Here is a 20984-nt window from a genome sequence, read left to right on the forward strand (position 1 = left end):
ATGTATTGATTGGCACAAACGACAGATCGACATTCAAAGATTGCCGTTACAAGTGGCAATCGCTACACACGCCAACAAAGCTTACGCCGTCTTGCCAACCTTATCGCCTGCACTCGAGCAAGGACAAGCAGCGCTGGACCGCACATTTATTGGAAGTATATAAAAGGCAAATCGGCACTCAGCGTCCAGCACACCTAAGGAGTCGTACACAAACACTGCCATATACCAAATCAGGCAAATGTGTGCGTAAACAGCAGCATTCCATTCTTGCTCTTGCTCATACGCTCACTTTGCATGTACTTAGAGGGTGGTTCATAAATGAAGGAAGAAAATTTTTACTATGGATTTCTGAATGTCAAACATTACTTCGTTCCCACCCTCATGGAACATGTCAAAATAAAGTTGGTCCCAATGGGATGTGATGAGGTTGTATGGTTCCCAAGCTAAATGTAGCTAAATTCACATGTAAAGGCGCCAACAGCGACAAAAATTCTTACAAGAAGTCAAAGAAATTTCCCGATAACCTTACAGTGACGTATCTGGATCTTTTCGGAAAGGCGCAAGAATCCAAATTTGACATCCTCACCCATGGTATTATCGATTACGGCAGAGGAACTTCAAAAACTTTCGATGTACTTGATTTACGCATCTCCCTAATATGAACCCTTTGTCAAGCGTGTAGTCTTCGGTACGTACACATCATCCTTCGGCATTTATTGAATAATTTCCATTGTGCATAAACCATTTGGTAGCAGGCGAAGTGCGAGAAATGATATTTCCACCATAAGCCTTCGAATTGTGTACAACAACACATACATAGTAGTGTCTGTATTGAGAGGTAAGGGAACAAGGAGTTGAGCTGCGTTGACGGCGATTGGCGCTTATGAAAAATTGTCCGTTATTTGCATATGTAAATCGATTATAATAAATTCCTGCATGTAATGTGGCAGTTTACACTCCAACAATGCAAAATCCGAGAGAAATACAAAAATATTGAATAACAATAACAACAAGGAAAACATCAACAATTGGAAAAATCTGCACAATTTTTGCTGGCGCAGGATGCAGGGTTGATAAAACAAATATGTACTTTGGTTTAAAGCAATTTGCAATCCAACGAGATTTGCAAACACGATAAGGCGCATTTAAAATTAACTTGAAATATATATATTAATATACATTTATGTATGTGACTGATGCACTAACCTTAAAAAGACGCAGCGTCATCGAGACCACGTAATCTGCCATCTGTATGAGTTCCTCTTTAAAGGCGCTGCTGTGCTGCAAATGTCCCTTGAATATCGAGACGTAGATCTGCTGCAACGATTCATCGTTGGGAAAGACTATATTGAAGACGGCAAACATGGATATGAAACGTGGATCGACTTCGTTGCGTCCACCGCCGGCGCAACCCATGGCGGCATAAAATGTCAGATCTTTGAACTTCTTCCAGTTTAAATCCTTGCCACGATCGTACATGCCACCGCGCTCGAAGAGTAACTTAAGCAAAGCGATCGGCTGTTGTGTGCCATATCTGTAAGGGAAGTTGATGGAATATTAAAGTTTAGAGTAATAGTCAGAAGGCTGTGTTGTTTGAAAATAAACAAATTTATAATATCTGTAAGAAAATATTGCAGAATGCCTTAGCTATAAATTTATTTGATAAAACCCCTAAGCATGTTGGCTAGAAAAGCTAACCAGATTAGAAGTAATTTTTCAGATTAACTTCGATTTCAGGCAACTTTTCTCAGAACCACCGCTATGGGACTACTATAGTGTATAGTATCATGAAAATGATGTTATTTCATAATACGGCTTCACTTAATTTCGCAGAGACTATTGCCTAAGCCAAAGCTACAATCTTCGAGCATAGCGAATGTTGGAAGATTATAGCATATAGTATATATACATAGGTACGTAAAAGTGTAGCCTACTACTTATCGCCGTTCTGCTTTTTGTAGATAGGCATTCGAGGTTCGGTAGCTGACGGATTTGAAGAGTTCTGCATTGGGGTTACGATAAAGCTGGGCACACATAGAACCGTTTCTTTACTCCTTTTTTTACTCCCTTCGAGTTTTTAACACTTGTCCCGTTATGGTAGTTGTAAGTCCATATTTAATTATCGGTACCTAATTTAGTAAGTCCCTAGTTCTTGCCTTGTCATATTTTGGCCATATCTGTTTCGCTATCTTGCGTTTGGTTGTAGATTTTCATCTGTTCTGAGCTATTTGTACAAATTGTGTATTTAGCTGCCTGTTGATCGTTTCCAGCGGGAATGGTGTAGCCTCCGTCACAGACTCGTTTAGAGAGACTCCTAACTTGACCAACTGCTCTGTTTTTTCGTTTACGAAAACGTTCATCTGATCCGGAACCCAAATAATGGGCATGTGGAGATGACCAGGGAATGAGGTTAAAAACTTCCTATATTTGTTGACCCTGCTGAAGTTTATTTTTGGCGACGGCAAGGCTACCAAGCCGCCTAGCTATCTGTATCCTCCTGAACTTATTCTGTAGACCTTCACTCACCTTCTTCATGTCTAATACTTTTACTTGGAAGATGCTATCTGTGTTTGGTAGATGGAAGGAGAGAGAGATATCAAGATTCTCGGAGTTCACCCTCGTTTCAACTGCGTAGTCCATTTTGGATTGAACTAGTGTTGTTATCCACTCCACTCCCACTATAAAACCTTTTCTCCATTCCTTTCTAGAGGAAATTGTTATATCACTATTGAAATCCAACCTGTGAGAGTATAGTCTAGACTCGATTTAGTTTTATTTCGCTCTGGTTCCTGGTTCTAGTGGCCATTACTCTTTAAGTTCCGATTTCATGTCTCCTTGATTCTTTTAGCTAAAAACGTAGCTACTCTTCGCATGAAAACCTCTAGTACACTTGATGCAAGAGCATATTAAGCGCATGAGTCGGACATAACTTAATAATACAGTTTTGGACAGGCTGCCCTCTACATCATATTTAGTTTTCGAATATTATATTCTCTATTCAATGCTGACCACCAGACAATTGGTCCATATATACATAAGTAGTCATTAGATCAGTCGTATACATGCATCCATAGCATATAGCTGCCAATAAAACCAACTGATCAAAGTGAAGATGAAGGTCCTTTTTATCATTTTATTCTATAAGAAATACATCTGTAAAGGGTAATATGGCTTCCTTGCAGCTGAAATTAGTGCCTTTCTTTTTATTGTTTTTCATATCGGCAAATATCTGTAAATCACTACCTTCAAAATGTCTGAATATTAATTATACAGTTGGGCATGATGTTTGACTGTTGTGCTTTGCTCTTCTAAATCGCCATCAAACTTTTTCAATTATTCCATAATTTCTGCAGGACTTTAATTGAGATACTGCCACTCTCCCTGAATTTTATCAAATCATGGCAGTTTCCGTATATTATTTTTCAATATGCTGTCCACAAAATAAGTCGTCACAGCTGAGAGAATATAAGTGATCATAAAACTGCTATATCTAGCCACATTTCGGAAAAAATCTCTCCCCAAAAATGCCACTTGCTCAGCAAATTTTTATGCTTAATTAAATTTCACTGCCCATTTTCCGCAGTCAAGCTCCACACCACACGTACATTAAGCTCGAACTTCTATTGCTGCTGATTACTACTCAAAAAGCTACATACATACATACTTGCAACAAATGTTATTGAAATTTTTAGTATACAACAACAGCAACAACAAGTTTGCGTGCATGTAATAGGCCTTTTTAATAATAAATACCACAGACATGCCACAGCAACCGCCGGGTGTATTAATATATACAAACATGTAGACAGTTACACGGTCCTCATATACGTAAGTATGTAGTGGTGTGCGCCACACAAAATGTGTGTTAGCTTACGGCCGTTGCCTAAAAATGCAACGTCATCGAAACCAAATGGGAATCCAATAGCGTGGGATACTTTGTACTTGTTGTTAGTGGTGGTAGGTGCATAGGTGTGTTGGGTGTGCTTCGTTGGGGTACATTGTGGCAGTATATCTGTGTTGGTTAAAATGAGAATTTCGTTTAGACTTACTCATCAACTTGTGGCATATTCATGTCATCTACAAAGCATGCAATCTTCTTGCCTATTGGTGGACCAAATGTGTCCTTTGTGCGTTTTTCCACAGCTGCCTCGAGCGTGCGCTGCACATCCATCGATGAAGTTCTCGATGAAAAATTAATATTCAATATGATCTGGAAAAAGCCAAAAAACATCAACGGAAGCCGTTGCCTATTCGGTTGCATGAATACATATGTGCATATGTAGGTGTGTGCAAGTATGTGTGTGTGTGTAGTGAGCACATAAACAAGCATAAAGAGTCACAGCGCAAATACCAAATAACAGCCATTACAACGATAACAACAATAAAACAAAAAACCAAATCGGAACATACGGCCACCAACTAGTATACTAACGTTAGGCGGCATCAACTCATCGTACCAGCATCGGGTTTGCAAATTTGTTGCCAATACCAGTATTCAACATGCAATATGAGTATGTGGCAATATGGATAGTGGCAGTGGCAGCCAACGTATTTAATAAAGTGCACAGAGCAAACAAAACGGTTGCAATGGATTTCTGCCTCCACAATTGCATGCAACATGATGTGTGTGTGCGAGCGTGTATATTTGTACAGAGCTGCATTTGTGTGTGCCTATATGTGCCGAAGTGGTTCATCACTCACATTCGAATCCGGATTTAGATTACGTAAATACTGTGAAATCATGGCTGTCTTTGATGTGCCCGCTTCGCCAACGAGCAGCACCGGGCGCTTGATCTAAACATTGGTCGGTGGCATCATTGTCCAGCAGAGAGGCATCAGCAATAATCGGCGCACATGCAACAAAAAGGTAAATATTAATAAAGTTTTTCTGCAGAATATCTAAGGCTGTTGGTCCTGTTTGACATTTCTACTCGCCGATTGTGGCGTGTAACTTTTATTTCCAACATTTTGTAAAAATAAAAAGGATACAAAACTTTCATATTAACTTTTGAAATTACAAAAAACGATTAAAAATGCAACCCTGTGTTGCTATAAATATCATATCTACACCAAATCTACATCAAATAATACTTTTTATTACAAGAAACAATATTTCTCAAAGCGGGTGAACAATTTCCAAACATCTCACTAGCACCTACCTCACTCATCAAGGCCAGCGTTTTGTTGGTACGCGTGCTGTCCACAGTCGGCACCAGAATCTCACTGAACTTCATTTCCGGATCATGTACATACTGCGGTACTATCCATTCCCAAGCAATCCAGCAGCCCTTCTCACGGCTATAGAAGTACTCGTAGAGCGTCGGTTTACTATTCGGCAATTGGCCACCCGTAGCTGGTTTCTCTGGCGAGTCTGTTACGGCAGGGAAGCCAGCAATACGTTTCAAAAATTCGTCGAAAATCGGCTTATCCCTTTCGATTAGTGTGGCTCCGAGTGAATTATAGACACACTGCAATAGACATAAGTAATCAATTAATCACTCATTGATATTTTGAAGATTATAAACTTTTTAAGAGGTTATGGTTATGGTGGTAAAAACCTATTTTTCAGGGTACCAAGCGAAAAACTTTTCTTTTTTATTGACCAACTCTAGTATACATACCTACTATGGACAGACAATAGTAAGACTTTTTAATTCAAATTATTCAACAAAAGAGCTCCATTAAATTTTGTGTGCGGAATCAAATTTCTGGTGCCGAAACTTTCAGAGTGTTGGAAAAGGCGTCGGTAATAATTGTTTGTCGCGAGTAAGTATTTTTGATTGGTACAAATTATTCAAAGAGGGTTGAGACCTCGTTGACAATGAACCATGTCCATTAACATCAACAAATAATAGACCAAAATAGGGGAATTTGTGCTTAGGAATCGATGATTAACAGTCACTGACATCATTGGAATTTCATTTAGGTAAGATTGGTTCCAAAATCGCTCAAATTTTTCGAAAAACGGCGTCGCGTTAACGTCTGTAAACAATGCTTTCTGTCTAACAAAATGTCGTGAAACGTAATATTACTCGAGATAAGTCTTGGATCTTGGAAATAGATGATCAGTCGGTCGAATATTGTGGCAAAGGTGAACCGAAGCCGAAAAACCACGTCAAAGCAGGTCAAAAATCAAGGTTTTGTTGACAGTTTTCTTCGATTATCGAGGTCCCGGAATTATGGGCCAACAACTCTTGGAATATTCACCGTCGCATTATGCATTGATTCTTAGTAAGTTTTTCGTCAAATGTTCAACCAAGTCTGACTGAGCCCCGTGTGACTTCTGGCAATTCAGCAAACTCAAACGTCCGAATTTGAGCAAAGTCTTACTATTTTTTAGTATTTTATCTTCGACGAATAAACCCAATCATCTCCTGAAATTAAATACTCCAATAATGAGCTCGTGATTTAGCTCACAGAGACCGCAAACTTTGAGATTTTTACATCGATTATCTTCACTTATATATTTTTCGAAGTATTAAAGCAATGAACTTCCTTACAAATAACACATATGTATATACATATGTACTCACCTGCAAAAATCCGCACTCAATTGAGTCCTGATCGTAAATAATAGCCTCTGGCGCTTCCATGGCTATATCATCCACATTGGTGTACACAGGCAGCAAAGCATCGTACATATGACATAATTGCATAACCATATTCAATTCTGTTTGCGGAATAACCATTTTCAACGGATTGCCCTGTGAGGTGCCATCCACACCCTCCAAGATGAAAGCGATCGCTTGCACGACTATTTTCTCGTAGAAATCCTTCAAAATATTAGCAAACTTGTAATAATTTAGTAAAAGGTGCAATAAGATCCAGTGAAATTACATTTAATATGGCGTGTTCGCCCTCGGGGCGTGTCAGTATCCAGCGTTGCCAATATGGAGCGTAACGCAAATTTTTCGGATCCACATAGACCATGCCGGCGCGCGAAACAGTGGCAGGTGAGGCATACCATAAGTTGCCAACCTATTAAAGATGCAAATGTTGAAATAGTGTGAACAGACATGCATACATATAAATGATACTACAGTATTACTCAGCTAAAAGTAACAGGTTATTTTCGGCATGTCGTCAAAGAGAAAAATTAGTGTGATATATAGAGGGATGTTTATACAGTGCAAATTGTAAGTATATCTCCTAACTGTTGGATATCAAATACAATATTATTTTAATTGTAGGAAAATTGTCAGCTCGAACCGTTTCACAATATTTTTTAAGGAGGTTTTTACTATCTGTAAATGCTGATGACTTTGATTTTATCTGCTAGAACAACTAAGAATGCTTAAAGCTGAACCAAGGAGAAAAACATATGGGTACAGTGTTGAACGAGAACAAAACGATGATAGTACTATTACATATATAGTTAGAGAACTCCCCTTAGATCTCTGATTAGGGTGTATAACGTAATGCCGACAATCAAAATCTCGAAATTTAGAATCCCGACACTCAAAATACCGACAAATCAAAACACCGACAAATCAAAATACCGGCAAATCAAAATACCGACAAATCAAAACACCGACAAATCACAATACCGACGAATTAAGAAAAGATGGCGTTGTTCGTTCGAGGCCCTGCGGCCTTCGGCCTCCGGCCACGAACACGCTCAGGATCATAACCCTTAGTCGGCAGAATTCTCTTTCTGTGCTTCGATAGAAATAAGAGCGGACAAGATAAAACATTTTTCACATGTCGGCATTTTGGTTTGTCGGTGTTTTGATTTGTCGGTGTTTTTATTTGTCGGTGTTTTAATTTGTCGGTATTTTGATTTGGCCGCATATTTAAATTTTGTCGGTTTTTGATGTGTCGGCATTTTGAATTTCGATATTTTGAGTGTATCCCAAAGGTGGCGTTGTTCGTTCGAGGTCCTGCGGCCTTCGGCCTCCGGCCACGAACACGCTCAGGATCATAACCCTTAGTCGGCAGAATTTCTTTCTGTGCTTCGATAGAAATAAGTGCGGACAAGATAAAACATTTTTCACATGTCGGCATTTTGGTTTGTCGGTGTTTTGATTTGTCGGTGTTTTTATTTGTCGGTGTTTTAATTTGTCGGTATTTTGATTTGGCCGCATATTTAAATTTTGTCGGTTTTTTGATGTGTCGGCATTTTGAATTTCGATATTTTGAGTGTATCCCCTCTGATTATTGTAAGAATCATAACTTCGAAATGGCAGTAAAATTCGTCTATCTTTAAACCAGTGCCAGTATTGAAAACAATAGAAGATTTGGATTCGTATATAAAATCACTATATGAGCTGTTTATAAAGATTTATGAGGTTTTAATAACGAAAGCAGTGAGCATCTCATGTCAAGAAGATCGGCGAAGAGGAAATATGATGCACTAAAATTTCATTCTGTAGCTGCTCGATCTTTCAAATTACAAGATGCGTTCCAAAGTAAACAGGACTTAAAAAAAAACGGAAAAAATGGTTTTTTAGGCCAAATCAATTTACTTTATTCAAAATAGTCTCCTTCGGCTTCAATACAGGTTTTTGCACGGTCCAAAATCAAGTCGAATGAGTATTTTAGCTCGTTGGCCGATATGGTCGCCAGTATTCCGGTGCAAGCCTTTTGAATGGCCTCTACGTCTGCATAAGCCTTTTCTTTCATGGGCAAATGCATTTTTCCGAAAAGGAAGAAGTCGCACGGTGCCATATCAGAGGAATACGGGGAGCGGTTAATTGTTAAAATGTGAATTTTGGTCAAATAATCGTCCTTCGAATGTTGGATTCTGCGCAATTTTTGGATGCCAGTCAATTTGTGCGGAACAAACCGTGCCCACACCTTTCGTAAGCCCAAATGTTCGGTCAAAATGCGATAAATTGATGTTTTGGAGATGTTTAATTCCATTTTCATGAATTTCAATGATGATTTAGGTTGATTTTTGATGAATTCACGCACAGTTTCGATGGAATTTCCGGTGATTACGGATTTTGATTGGCCCACATGTTGATCGTCATTTATGTCCTCACGACTACTTCGAAAACGTTGAAACCGCTCGTGCACTCTGCTACGGGATAGGCAATCATCGCCATAAACTTGTTTCATCAATTAAAATGTTTCGGTAAAAAGTTTTACCAATTTTAAAACAAAATTTAATGTTGGCTCTTTGTTCGAAGCTCATTTTCGCACCGATAACATAAACATACTGACACTTAAAACGCAATAACTTCACTTCCAATCCATGAAATATCATGAAATTCTCACTGGACAATCGATAAAGATAGCAGATTCTAACGCACCAGTAGACATATACTAGATGGCGCCACCAGGAGGCGCTGTTTACCTCGGAACGCTCCTTGTAATTACAGGTAGTAGGTTACTTCAGTTTTCTCAGATTAAGATCCTCAAAATGGTCCTCCTGCGTATTTTCAGTGACCCTACAATACTTTTAACGATTGTATCTTCCTATGCTTTTTTTGGGAATATAGAAAACTTTATCTGAGCTAAACTGTGCCCAAGCGCATATGTATGCATTGAGTGACTAACGCCGTCTCATTACAACGCCATTTATCATTGAGGCAAAAAAAGGCTTTTGCATATTTTTCCTAAGTATGTTTGTATGTATTACTGCAGGCGATCGGCTGGTGTGGCATGTTGCACTGACAATCTGAAAACTGCCAGCGCGCTAAGTACATAGTTAGTTCACCTGCTGCTTCTTGTCATTGAATGCCACAAACGCCCTTCGTACACAGCCATGGGGTGCGGCCTTCAGAGAATATATATTTATATGTATGTGTGTATGTGGTACTTACCTCGAACAGCAGCGCGCAGTAGCTTTCCAATCTGATGCGTTCGCCATTCGCTAATGTCAACAGCTTATTATCATCCATAACGGAGTTCATGTTCTCGATCCACAGCGCGTCGACGTCACCATCAAAGCAGACATAACGGCGTTCCTGTCGATTAAAGGAAGTGGATAACACACACACAGTTAGATGGAAATATGTTGCAGCGGGCTCGACACAGCGGATGCATGCATTAGGCTGATTGTATTAGTTTGTCATTTGCCACTTGCAACTTGCCACTTGCCACATGCCATGTAACCGCTTGTGTCGATGTTGCATGTAGCACATGGGTATTACAGCATCGATAGTGGCGCGATTGAAAACCAGCGACCTCGTGGAAGCGGAAATTAGGCGTGCGCGGTGTTGAAAGCATGTGACCTCTCACACCTCTTTATCTACTAGCCATGTTAGTTTGCAGCACCTAGCGCCTGCTGTGATTGACATTGCAATCATAGGTGACATTTTTGTTTTCACTTACTCTCTAACCTCTCTCTATAGAACCTGAAGAGCTCGACGTGGCGCGTTGGTCTATTGTTTCGCGCTGTCAGAGTGGCAGCTGTGTTGCCTCAGGATTTATTAGCGCGACTTGCAAGTGTGATTTCCACTTGGCTGATTATGTGGCCACCGTAGCTGTGTGTTGCAAAGCGTCGCAAATACTCATACACACACCTACTCAAACACAAGCATGTGGCACGTTGGTGTCATAGTCATATGGGTGGGTTGCAGCGCTTACTTCAGCCACAGAACAACTTTGACAGTGTAGAAAATCCAGCTCGGCGCCGCGGTGGAGTGCAGGTGTTTGTGTGCAACATCGAAATGCTCTTGACTTCGACGCGTCAGAGCTTTGCGCACATTTTTTATATTTCTGCAATGCTTTTGTTGTTGCTGCTCTTGTGAGCGCTTGCTTCAGCGCACAAACAAGCGCCAAAGTAACAAAGCGTATTTTCTTAAAGATGTGGCAAGCAGTGCACGCCACACACGCCTGTTGGTTAAGGACCTCAAAGCCAGCGCCGCAGCAGTGCCACGGCAGTTGACATTGACATAAAATCTTTTCTGCGTTTGTGACTTGCACTGTGAATAATGTTCGTGAAGGTGAGTGCGGTCACCTTTCAAGGAATTCACCTCCCAAAGTTTTAGCTATAAGAGTTGCCAGCTAACGTTTATATATTTTTTGATGTGGGTTGATGTTTATTCAATTTTATATGAAGGCAGCAATATTAATTATTTTTCATTTTATTACATTTATTTTGTGGCAGTAAAAGTGGCACATCAAATTGCACAATCAAAAATGCGCGTCAATCAATTTTAAGTCGAAATGTGCCAATCAAATTTGCACCTGTATCCACCGACGCCGCATGCCCAAAAATGCCAGTTAAAATTTAAATGCAACGGTAAAAACGACAAATAGTGTTGTGGGCAATGTGTGTGTGTGCAAATTTGGTGAGAGGAGGAGAGTAGTTGACACACTTTTATGAATGTAATCACAATTGGCATTGCTTTAGCATACAGTGTGTGCAAATGATGATTTTTGTGTGCTAAACGAGAGACGAGTCGATTGTCTCTCGTTTGACAGTTAGGACTTTGTAGCTGTTATTCTAAATATATTTTCTTTGATGAATTATATGTCTATTATGAAACTTAGTCTCTTTGTGATGGTGTGTCCGTAATATAGAACATAGGAATGTTTGTGGTCAGTTTTTGTCAACTTTTATATTCAGAAAGAGTCAAGGAAATATCATACCCCGATTTGACAGACCAATATATTGACATTCCTTTTTTCTACTGCGCCGCAAGTACACAGTAAATTGGGATTATGGTAACGGGTGTTTTTTTGGAAGTGTGAATTTCAGTAAGTCAATACTTTTATTGGAATTATTCTCTTCTACAGTTTTTACTTTATTTAAATTCAGTTTGGTTTGTTAATTCAAAAGAAACAGACTCTCTTCGGCATAACGTTTGCAAATCGTGCATATTTAATACCATAACAATGGCTAATTTCTGGTAAGACATCGCCCGCTACGTCGACATATTCGCCCAACAGAGTCGAACACAGTAGACGCTGCTAAGGACCTTAGTACTGAAGAAGACCCCAACTAGTCCTTCCACCATGGCGCGCAACAATTGGTGCTATGCCCAACCACTTTTTGGAAGTTTTCATGTTCTGTAAATGGGCCTAAAACGAGGTGGCCACCTATCCCGATTTTCGCAAGAAAATTTAGTTTAGCGATGAAGCTCTCGTTTGGTTCCAATTGTTGCATTTGGAGTGATGATCGTTCAAAAGCCATTGTTGGGACGTTGTTAGATCTTCAAAAAGCCTCTGCTAAATGTGTTCTATGGAGAGAGATAGGTGATTGTAGGATAATCAATCAATTGAAGAAAACTTTTGGTGAGCGGATTATCTCGCGTCGTGGGCCTGTGGACTAGCATCCAAGATCGTGAGATTTAGCATCACTAGACTATTTATTTGACAAAGTATCTTTATGAAATTCGGTGAAGATTGTCGTCTCAGATGCTGGAGCTCACTCGGCTGCATCTAGTGATCAGACAGGCAGCGAAACATATCATGCTGCACTTGGCAACAGAGGGTTTTTTCAACGGGGAAGATAATGTCGCTTCATCAAATAAAGGCTTAAGGGGAAGACATACCACAGGCCCTTCTTAAGGCGGATTGAAGTGACTCCACGCTCGATCCACTGCTGAGGGGTAGCAGTATCCAATGGAAGTTATTAGGGCAAGCACTTCGGGACCGCATATCAATGGGACATTTTGCGAGCATCTGTCAAGCAAAAGTCTTTATTAGCGTAACGCTGTATTCAGCGATAGTCAAGCGACACTAAAAGCGATCTCAGCTTATAAGGTCAAATCGCTATTAGTGGAGGGGTCTATAAAAAAGCTGAACTGCCTTTCAGTTTGCAACCGTGTACACCTGATCTGGCTGTCAGGACTGGCCGACGAATTAGCCCGCTCTGCGGCAGCTTCCAGGATGGGGCCAGAGCCATGCATTGTTGTGGGGGCCCACACCTTAAAGGAGTTGCTCCCAATGAAGCAGAGAGGAGGGGAGAAAACGGCACTGGCAGCAGGTATGCACCACGCCAAGCTACTACTGGGAGGTTACAACTTTGCGAGGCTTATACATATATATAATCAGCTTCCCATGAAAAACTGGCTCAAGCTCTAGGTTTCATCTACGTGGGCAGGGATCACACCACTTCAGTTATTCAGGGTGCCATAGGATGCAGTGAAGAACCTCAATTATTTTCAATCTATCTATCTATCTATCGATTTTTCTTGCTTTAAATTAAGGTTAACAAGAGAGCATGGCTAGGACCAGCTGGCCTTCGATTGCAGAAGATCTGGATTTTCTCTTTTGTATGATTCAAAAATATGGAATACATAGCACGCAATCGGTGAGAGTGTTCTATGCTGGATTTTCATTGAACTCGCAGTTTGTCAGAGAGAAGGATAACAAGCTAATTTCTACAGATTTTAATTATTGAACTATTGAAAACTGCAATAAGTGATTAAAGTGCGAAAGAGGTCACTGTATGCCAAATCATTCGCTTGTTCTGCTCTTAAAAATGACGATTACATATCAAATATGAGTGTGTATATGTATATTTTATGTTGTTATAAAAATGCGTTAAATGCTTCAGAGCTATATATGTACGTATGTATGTGAATCATTAATGTATATAAATATATACTATACATTTGCATGTGTGTATTTGCATACCGTTGACGTCGTGTATATTTATATTGTCTAGCATTGCACTTTACCTCGCGCTCGGTCGGCCTATTCATCTCACGAAATATATTCGAAAATAATCCATCAATCCAATCGCGTGTATCCATGTCGAGGTAACCATATAATTCGATTACCGAACAGGCCTGCAATAAATAAAAATTGTACGCATCAAATTAAGGTAAACGAAAAATTCATAAAATCGATTGGCAACAACAACTGCAATAAAAACAAAACGATATTATCATAAAAGTTTTCACAAATCGGCATGTCGCTTCGTTGATACACACACACATACAGGTTTTTGCATTATTATATAAAAGTGCTTTGTCGTGGTTTCTGAGTGCCCTGAAGGAATATGATCTGTGCCCGCGACACGCTGTCAAGACTGCGAAATTATTCGTGGGAGAAATACAAGTACATATATGGGGTAAATATTCATTAATTTATCTCATTGATGGAAGATGTAGCCATATGTACAAGTTCACGCAAGTGAGGAAAGTTCTCTGAGCGCCATTCACTTGGGAGTGGCCAGAATCGATTCTGATCTTGGACTAAGTAACCTCTGGGTAGCCAGAAAGCACCCGTTTGAAGGCGAGCTAAAGTGAGAACGCGAAACATATCTCCCCCGGGTTATGCACTGGGTTTGGGACGCGCCAAACCCTGAAGAAAACAACCTCGGATCATATATCCCCTTTTTGATGACGACCACTGCAAACGTATTAAGGATTACGATTAAAGGGCATGTACCTGGAATGCCCGGTTCCTTAATTGGGAAGGCGCCGCGGCTCAGATGGTTTATGTCCTCGTAAGAGTAAAGGCTGACATCACCGCCTTTGGTTTTCGTCAATGTATTAAATATCGAATTCTCAATTGACTACATACAGTAGCTGTACCACCTCAAGTAATAATAACTATTACCGTAAGTGATTTTGTATATTCCGTCATAAATTTACTCCTCAAATAATTAAGACTCACCAAGCATTCAAAAAAAACTTGGCTTGGTCATATTATTTTCATTTGGGACGAGTGAATATTTTTAAGTCCTATCCCTTTCCTGCAGGGAGCGCTTTTTAACTACAGATATAAGTCCGAAATTTATGCAGTTTTCACCGACGTACATTTGGATGCATCAAAATATTTTATATATAAATAGACAACAACAAAACGAGAGCAATATCAGCAAAATAAACAACAATAAGCGGGTTGTATTAATAGCAATATTGAAGTAGGATGATTATTGAAGAGTCGACGTTGACGCTGACATGCCCTGGCAGTCATAACAGCATAGAACTGGCGAAAACCACCAATGCAAAAGCAGAGCCGCATTTAAAAAAAGTGAAATTCAAATATGCAGAAATGAACGAAATTAAGTTTATTTATATACATATGAACGCAAAAAATCGGAAAGGGAAAGTGATAATAGAGGTCACGGCATTGCAAAGGCGCTTGAAGTTTCAGCATGATGTTTTTATTAATTTTTTATTAATAAAAAAACGGGATGCACTTAAAATATCGAAGTTCAAAATGCCGATACATCAAAATGCCAACAAAATTTAAAAATGCAGCCAAATCAAAACACCGAGAAATCAAGAAAAGGTGGCGTCGTCCGTTTGAGGCCATGCGGCCTCAGTCCACGAACTCGCTCAAGATCATGACCCTTAGTCAGTAGAATTCTCTTTCTGTGCTTCGATAGAAATAAGGGCGGACAAGATAAAATACTTTTCACATGTCGCCATTTTGGTTTGTCAGCATTTTGATTTGTCGGTGTTTTGACTGTCGGGATTCTAAATTTCGAGAAAACACATGATTATTTTTTGCGGTTCTTTTGTGACATATAAAAGTGTTATACGTTTATCAAAACCTTAACGTCTCGAAACTAATTTAGAAATAAAACAAAATCTCGAACAATATTGGATATTAATATTTTGGTTCGGTGAGTAAAAAATCAAAAATATCCTTAAAAAATTTTCTAAATGAGCTTTAACTAAGAGTTCTGAAGAAAAACAATTTCCCCAGCTAGAGATTAACTTGTTTTTCTTTAGTAAATCAGCAATAATAATCATAAATCAATAATTCTTAATTTCAAAATAACAACTCTATGGTCGTCTTTGAAATACAATGTCTTGCGACAACGCTATATACATATTTATTTCAGCTCCTGACAGAAAAAAAAGTATAGAACTTCAATTGCATTCTTTGCAATCTAGATCTTTTCCTAGCGGTTTCTTCTCTGCTCAAATACCTGTGAGAAATTTGTGCTCAGTTGGCTTCGTCACGGATGAACGGAAGTTAAGAGTGAGAGTACGAGGTGGAGTCTTTTAAGGCTACTAGACCACTGTATCGTACTTCAGGTGGGGTTAGCAGGCATCAAGTTAACAGTAGATGTATGTACTGCTTCAGAGCCGAGTCGACTTTCCGATGTCCTCCTGCTTTCTAGCGCTGAACCATTGAACCAGCAATGAGCTCGGCAAGTGCTGGTCAACAACCAGAACAGAGGTGACTGTGAGATCTCTCTGGTCCAGAGTAAATCATTAGAGGGCCCCTAAGTACTCGCCCTTAACAACGTCAATCTAACCGTAATTCAAGATGTTCTGACTGGACACTATGCAATAGGATAACACGTGATGCGGCTAAATATTTTGTTGAAGGTTTTTGCCAGATCTCTATGGAGAAAGCAGTAAGGCAAGAAATTAAAATATCTTGGTCGATACGCCTTCGTTCTAGCGAATCCACATTTCGAAACCACGACTTGTATAATATGTATATAAGGTTTGTTATTAAGCATAGTTAGAAAGATCCGATTTTGTTCAAAAGGGTTTTGCCATTTCGCATGTAATTGCATAATGCTACGCCCATAGAAACCCTCCTCTCTATTAGTAAAAATAGTATGGCATGGCGTTTCGATGAAATACAAGTACATTTTCTTTGCTATTGGCCAACGCTTGTCGCTTCTGGCCGACTGCTTCCTTCAGACGGTTCAATTGTTGAAAATACAGGTCCGAATTAAGAGTTTGAGGAACATATTATAGTATATTATTCGAAGTAAATGGGTTTGGTGAACGAGGGCAAGCCGAAATATCTCCTGTCATCAGACAAACAGTCGTCGCACTCGCGTCTTGGCTCCCATGACACTGAGCATTGCATTAACTGCAACGACAACGTCAGCTTCGAAATCCAACGAAATCCAACGAAGAATAAAATCCTATCTCAACGAACAAAGACCAAACTCTATAAGTCACTCATCATCCTGCCATGACATTTGGTGCAGAGACATAGACGATGGCAAACTTCTGGTCGACGTTATGAGTTTTGGAGAGAAGGGTTCTGCGGAAGATGTATGGTCCTTTTCGCGTTGGCAATGTTCACGGGAACGATGAAAGTATTCGACGCAATACCCAAGGGGAAGACCTCCACTCCGTTGGAAAGACAAGATGGAGAAGGGTCTGGCTGCACTTGGTATCTCCTATTAGCGCCAAGCCGCGAAAAAAAGAATAACTGGCGCTGTTATAAGCTCAGCTATAACTGCGAAAGCTGTGTCTTCCCCAATAAAGAAGATGGTTTCTGGTTAATTTAAGCAGTGCTTGCATAATGATCTAATCTATCTATTTTTGTCATCAAAACTACCAGAAAGGTATCGACGAAATCAAGCTTTCACGTCAGAATCTGGAGACTCACATTTTCAGCTAACTGACTGACCTGTGCTGTTATCGAGGAAATGCTGTATTTTCTCTTTGTTGGTGTCCGTCTTTGAAGCGTACTCAAACCATACAAAGTCAAGCAATGACAAAATTGTCTGAGAAAAATTTTTGGTGTGAAATTTTCCAAACCCATACCATTGTACATATGAATTTATACTACCTGAGATACTGATTACTAAAACTATTTACTATAATATACCTTCTGCTGAACAATAAACCCCAACTCACTTCATTTGCAGAATATTCGCAGATCCTACTATTATTTGTTAATTATCAAATGCTTTTCACCGAGTGATTCCTAAATATTCAATAGTGTTCCAATTAATGCACAATTATCTGAAATGAAAGTTACAAGAACTTTATTTTTTCCCTCTACCTTGCCAACAATTTCTATTTTATTCGCATTTTCGCATTGCACTTTGCAATTTCGAATTGAACCGTACACATGCATGCGCATAGCCCTGCACTTGAGAGCAATGTGATTTCAATTCATTGTCCATAATGGGCCTTAGTAATTAAGAGTGATATAAAATAATGGAGAAAAAACTCTGCAAAATTGTTGAACGCGTGTGAAGGTTGCAAATGCAATTACGCAAATTACAAAATCCTCGGCTAATAACCGGAACCACCTTTACAAGCCACCGTCCGGCGCCAAGCAGCAGCAGAAAAAACAAAAGAGTGCAGCAACTGCATTCTGAGTGTGTGTGTGTGAGGGCAAGCGGGTAGGAAGGCGTTAATTTGAGCGAGCATAAACGGAAGCCAACCGGACAAATGACAAAGGCCATGCTGCTTGTAACGGGACGGCAGATGCCTCAACAACATGCCACGTAGCTGTTGTAGACGAGTCAAGGTTGGCTGACCGTTGCTCGGTTGGTGGTGGGCTTGTTGGACAGTGGTGCCTTGGCCAGTTGCTTGGTTGGTTGGTCGGTCAGTGGGATCAAAAGCAAAGGCACAAAAGCCATTGAAGCCAGAAAACAGTTGCCAGCTAGTAACAACAAGCTACTGCAAATCCTGGCTACTCTTGTTGTTGCTTATTTTTATTCAACATTTATACTATTTGTTGTTGTGTTTTTGATGAGTTTTATCAAGTTGAATATTTTGCTAATGCTTTACTGCGCTTGCTTTTGTTTTAATTGTTCGTCGCTTCGGTGCTGTATTTTACGAGTAGATAGGACTAAGTAAGTAAGCAGGTAAGACTCACCTTTGGGTTAAGTACGGTACACTTGGTGGGCAGACCCATGTGGCATTGTGCTTTAATTAGTGTATTTATGACGACAGTCTTGCCACCACCTGTTGGTCCAACAATCATAGTCGAGTGTCGGGTCATCATGGTCTCGTACATTTGCACCACTTTGTCCTCCTGCGTTGCGGTGTTGGGGGTTGGGATGTATTGGGGGTAAAACCATTAAAGTGCAGTAGGTTCGCAGCCATCCATTTCAGTAGTTGACCATAGTGATGAGTTGACGAGTTGTTGAGTTGCAAATGGACGTTGACGATAAGTGATGGCGATGGCGGCGGTCGGTTGTGTGTCGACATTTTTGAAAGTTGGCGTGAAAAATAAGAAATACAAAAAGTGTGGATGAGAAAATATTTTTGCTTAAAAAGAGATATCCTCAAAAAAAAAAAAATCCTGACGAAAATGCTTTGCAACATTCCGCACTGTGGCAGCGCGCTAAATGCAACGCGTCATTCTGTCAGTTATGTGTCCGTTATGTTTCAATGACGCGGCTCAAAGCGGACCGCAACAGGAATGCCGGAGAATGCTATACAAAGCCGAAACAAAAGCACTTCGCTGACACAGTAAGACTGACTATAAGACGAGGCGCCATTTTACGCTCAACAGCAGCGCGCTTTGTCTTATTTTTGGTTGACTTATGTATATTTCAGTCAGCGGTTTTTCACGTTTGCCCGTTACTTTTCGCACAATTCACAAATTATCTAAAGCATCCACTTGTTCCACTTAAAATTCTTGGCGGACAGGCATTTGAGCGAATGCTCCGGGAGAGACTCAAAAGAAAGCTTGCTGTGGCTTTGAGCAGCTTTTTTGAGTAGGTGCTGAAGTGTCAAGCAGTTGACATTGCAAAGAACTTCAAAAGTGTCAGTGAAGTGCGGTTAGCGTTGGCACAAAATATTAAGGGAAGTAAAATTTTGAAAGGAATCAAAGGATTTTATAATTTACATAGACATAGTTGGGGACTGTGGTGAGCTATGAAAATCACTTTTGAACTTTAACTTACCTGATCGGCGAGTAGCACGTAGCCGTCGGTAACGAGAGTGTGTCGCACAGCGGCATTAAAATCCGGATAACCAATGCGTGGACAATCAATGCCAGGGAATAAGTCCTACGGTGATAAGAAATTTACGTCAATTCGTTTTTTATCCAAAATATATACATATGTTCTTGTATTTTCCCGTCAATCAGTCATGAAATAGCTACCATTTCAAGATTCGTTAGAGGGTCGAGATTTTTTTAAAGTAAAGTAAATTAAAAGGTCATTATAGAAGAAAAGCAAAAGAAATAAGAGAACTGGACTATTCCCTGAACCTGACCTGAAGGCATACTACCTTCTTGATATTCGGGTAATATGTTCTCCATAAGCACTTCTCATAAAATAGTTGGAACTATAAAAGCCAAGAGGATTTTACGATGGTCTATAAAAGCTAGAGTTGTGTTTGTGTGATTTCACATCGTTTTTTTTTCTAGTCGGACATTTGCATGAGACAAAATTTTTGGCTGTGTCGCATAGAACCTAGAACCTTTGACATTTTCAGAAGTGTACAAGTACTGGTGGTGCACATATGCTCACGCGACGCGACAGCCAACAGTAAACTGTACCGTCAGATGATAACAAAACTCCAAACGGTAACCTCATGATAGTGAAAAAAATTATTTCGAGGGGTATTGGTACGTGGTATGAAATTTTTTACCGCTAATTATTCGCACTTGTTACTCCAATTATAGCATCTCAACTTCAAGTAATTAAGAATTTAATATTAAATTTGCAGTTCAAAACTTTAAAGTAATTATTAGCAGTTTGAACGCTACCTAAGTTCTAATAAGAAGCCTCATATATGAGCAAAGCCATCTTGAAACAAACAGTTGCAAAAATCGTTAAATAAAGTAAAACCCAAAGCAAAGTTCCGCCAAATATGTGACTAAGAAAACTTCAAAGTCTGGAACGATATTCGACTGTGGTGGAAACAGCGAACGTTTCGCATGTTGAAATTGTAGATACTATCATAACTGCATTAGTGTAACCCAGTAGGAAATACTATAGTTTAACAGTAGCAGTGAGCAAACAAACAATCTTCGCACTCGCACTACGAAGTCGTAGATAATTTCGTCTATGTTGGAATGTTAATGCTAATCCAACAACAACGTCAGCCTAGAAATCCAACACAGAATAACTCTCGCCAACTTCGGTCGGTCTGAGAATAAAGTCCTCTCTCGACAATCAAAAAGTAATTTTTTCAAGTCACTCATCATCCCCGTCTTGCTATATAGAGCAGAAGCAAGAACGATAGCAACATCTGATGAGTCGGCGTTACGAGTTTTCGAGAGAAAGGTACTGCAGTTGATGAAACGATGAACTGTTCCAGATATATGTATAACGACAGCGACATAGTGCTGCAAATTGAAGACAGCGGCTACGCTGGCAAAGTTACTTCGTCCTAATGGATGAAAATACTCCGGTTCTGAGAGTATTCGACACAGTACCCTGCGGGGGAAGCAGATGAAGG

General features: G+C 39.8%; 1 protein-coding gene across 1 annotated transcript in view; it reads right to left on the reverse strand.

Annotated features, from left to right (window-relative positions):
- Positions 1–20984, reverse strand: part of LOC126765542 (dynein axonemal heavy chain 10) — a 107905-nt gene that overhangs the window by 42910 nt on the left and 44011 nt on the right. The window contains exons 28-37 of the mRNA XM_050483158.1: positions 19481–19585; positions 18445–18603; positions 13578–13688; positions 9768–9911; positions 6838–6978; positions 6534–6773; positions 5160–5468; positions 4702–4794; positions 4050–4210; positions 1207–1534 (exon numbers count right to left, since the gene is read on the reverse strand). Coding sequence (XP_050339115.1) covers positions 1207–1534; positions 4050–4210; positions 4702–4794; positions 5160–5468; positions 6534–6773; positions 6838–6978; positions 9768–9911; positions 13578–13688; positions 18445–18603; positions 19481–19585 — 1791 coding nt within the window. The remainder of the gene's footprint in view (positions 1–1206; positions 1535–4049; positions 4211–4701; positions 4795–5159; positions 5469–6533; positions 6774–6837; positions 6979–9767; positions 9912–13577; positions 13689–18444; positions 18604–19480; positions 19586–20984) is intronic.

Source organism: Bactrocera neohumeralis, chromosome 2 (genome assembly GCF_024586455.1).
Source record: "Bactrocera neohumeralis isolate Rockhampton chromosome 2, APGP_CSIRO_Bneo_wtdbg2-racon-allhic-juicebox.fasta_v2, whole genome shotgun sequence".
Classification (NCBI taxonomy): Eukaryota; Metazoa; Arthropoda; class Insecta; order Diptera; family Tephritidae; genus Bactrocera; species Bactrocera neohumeralis.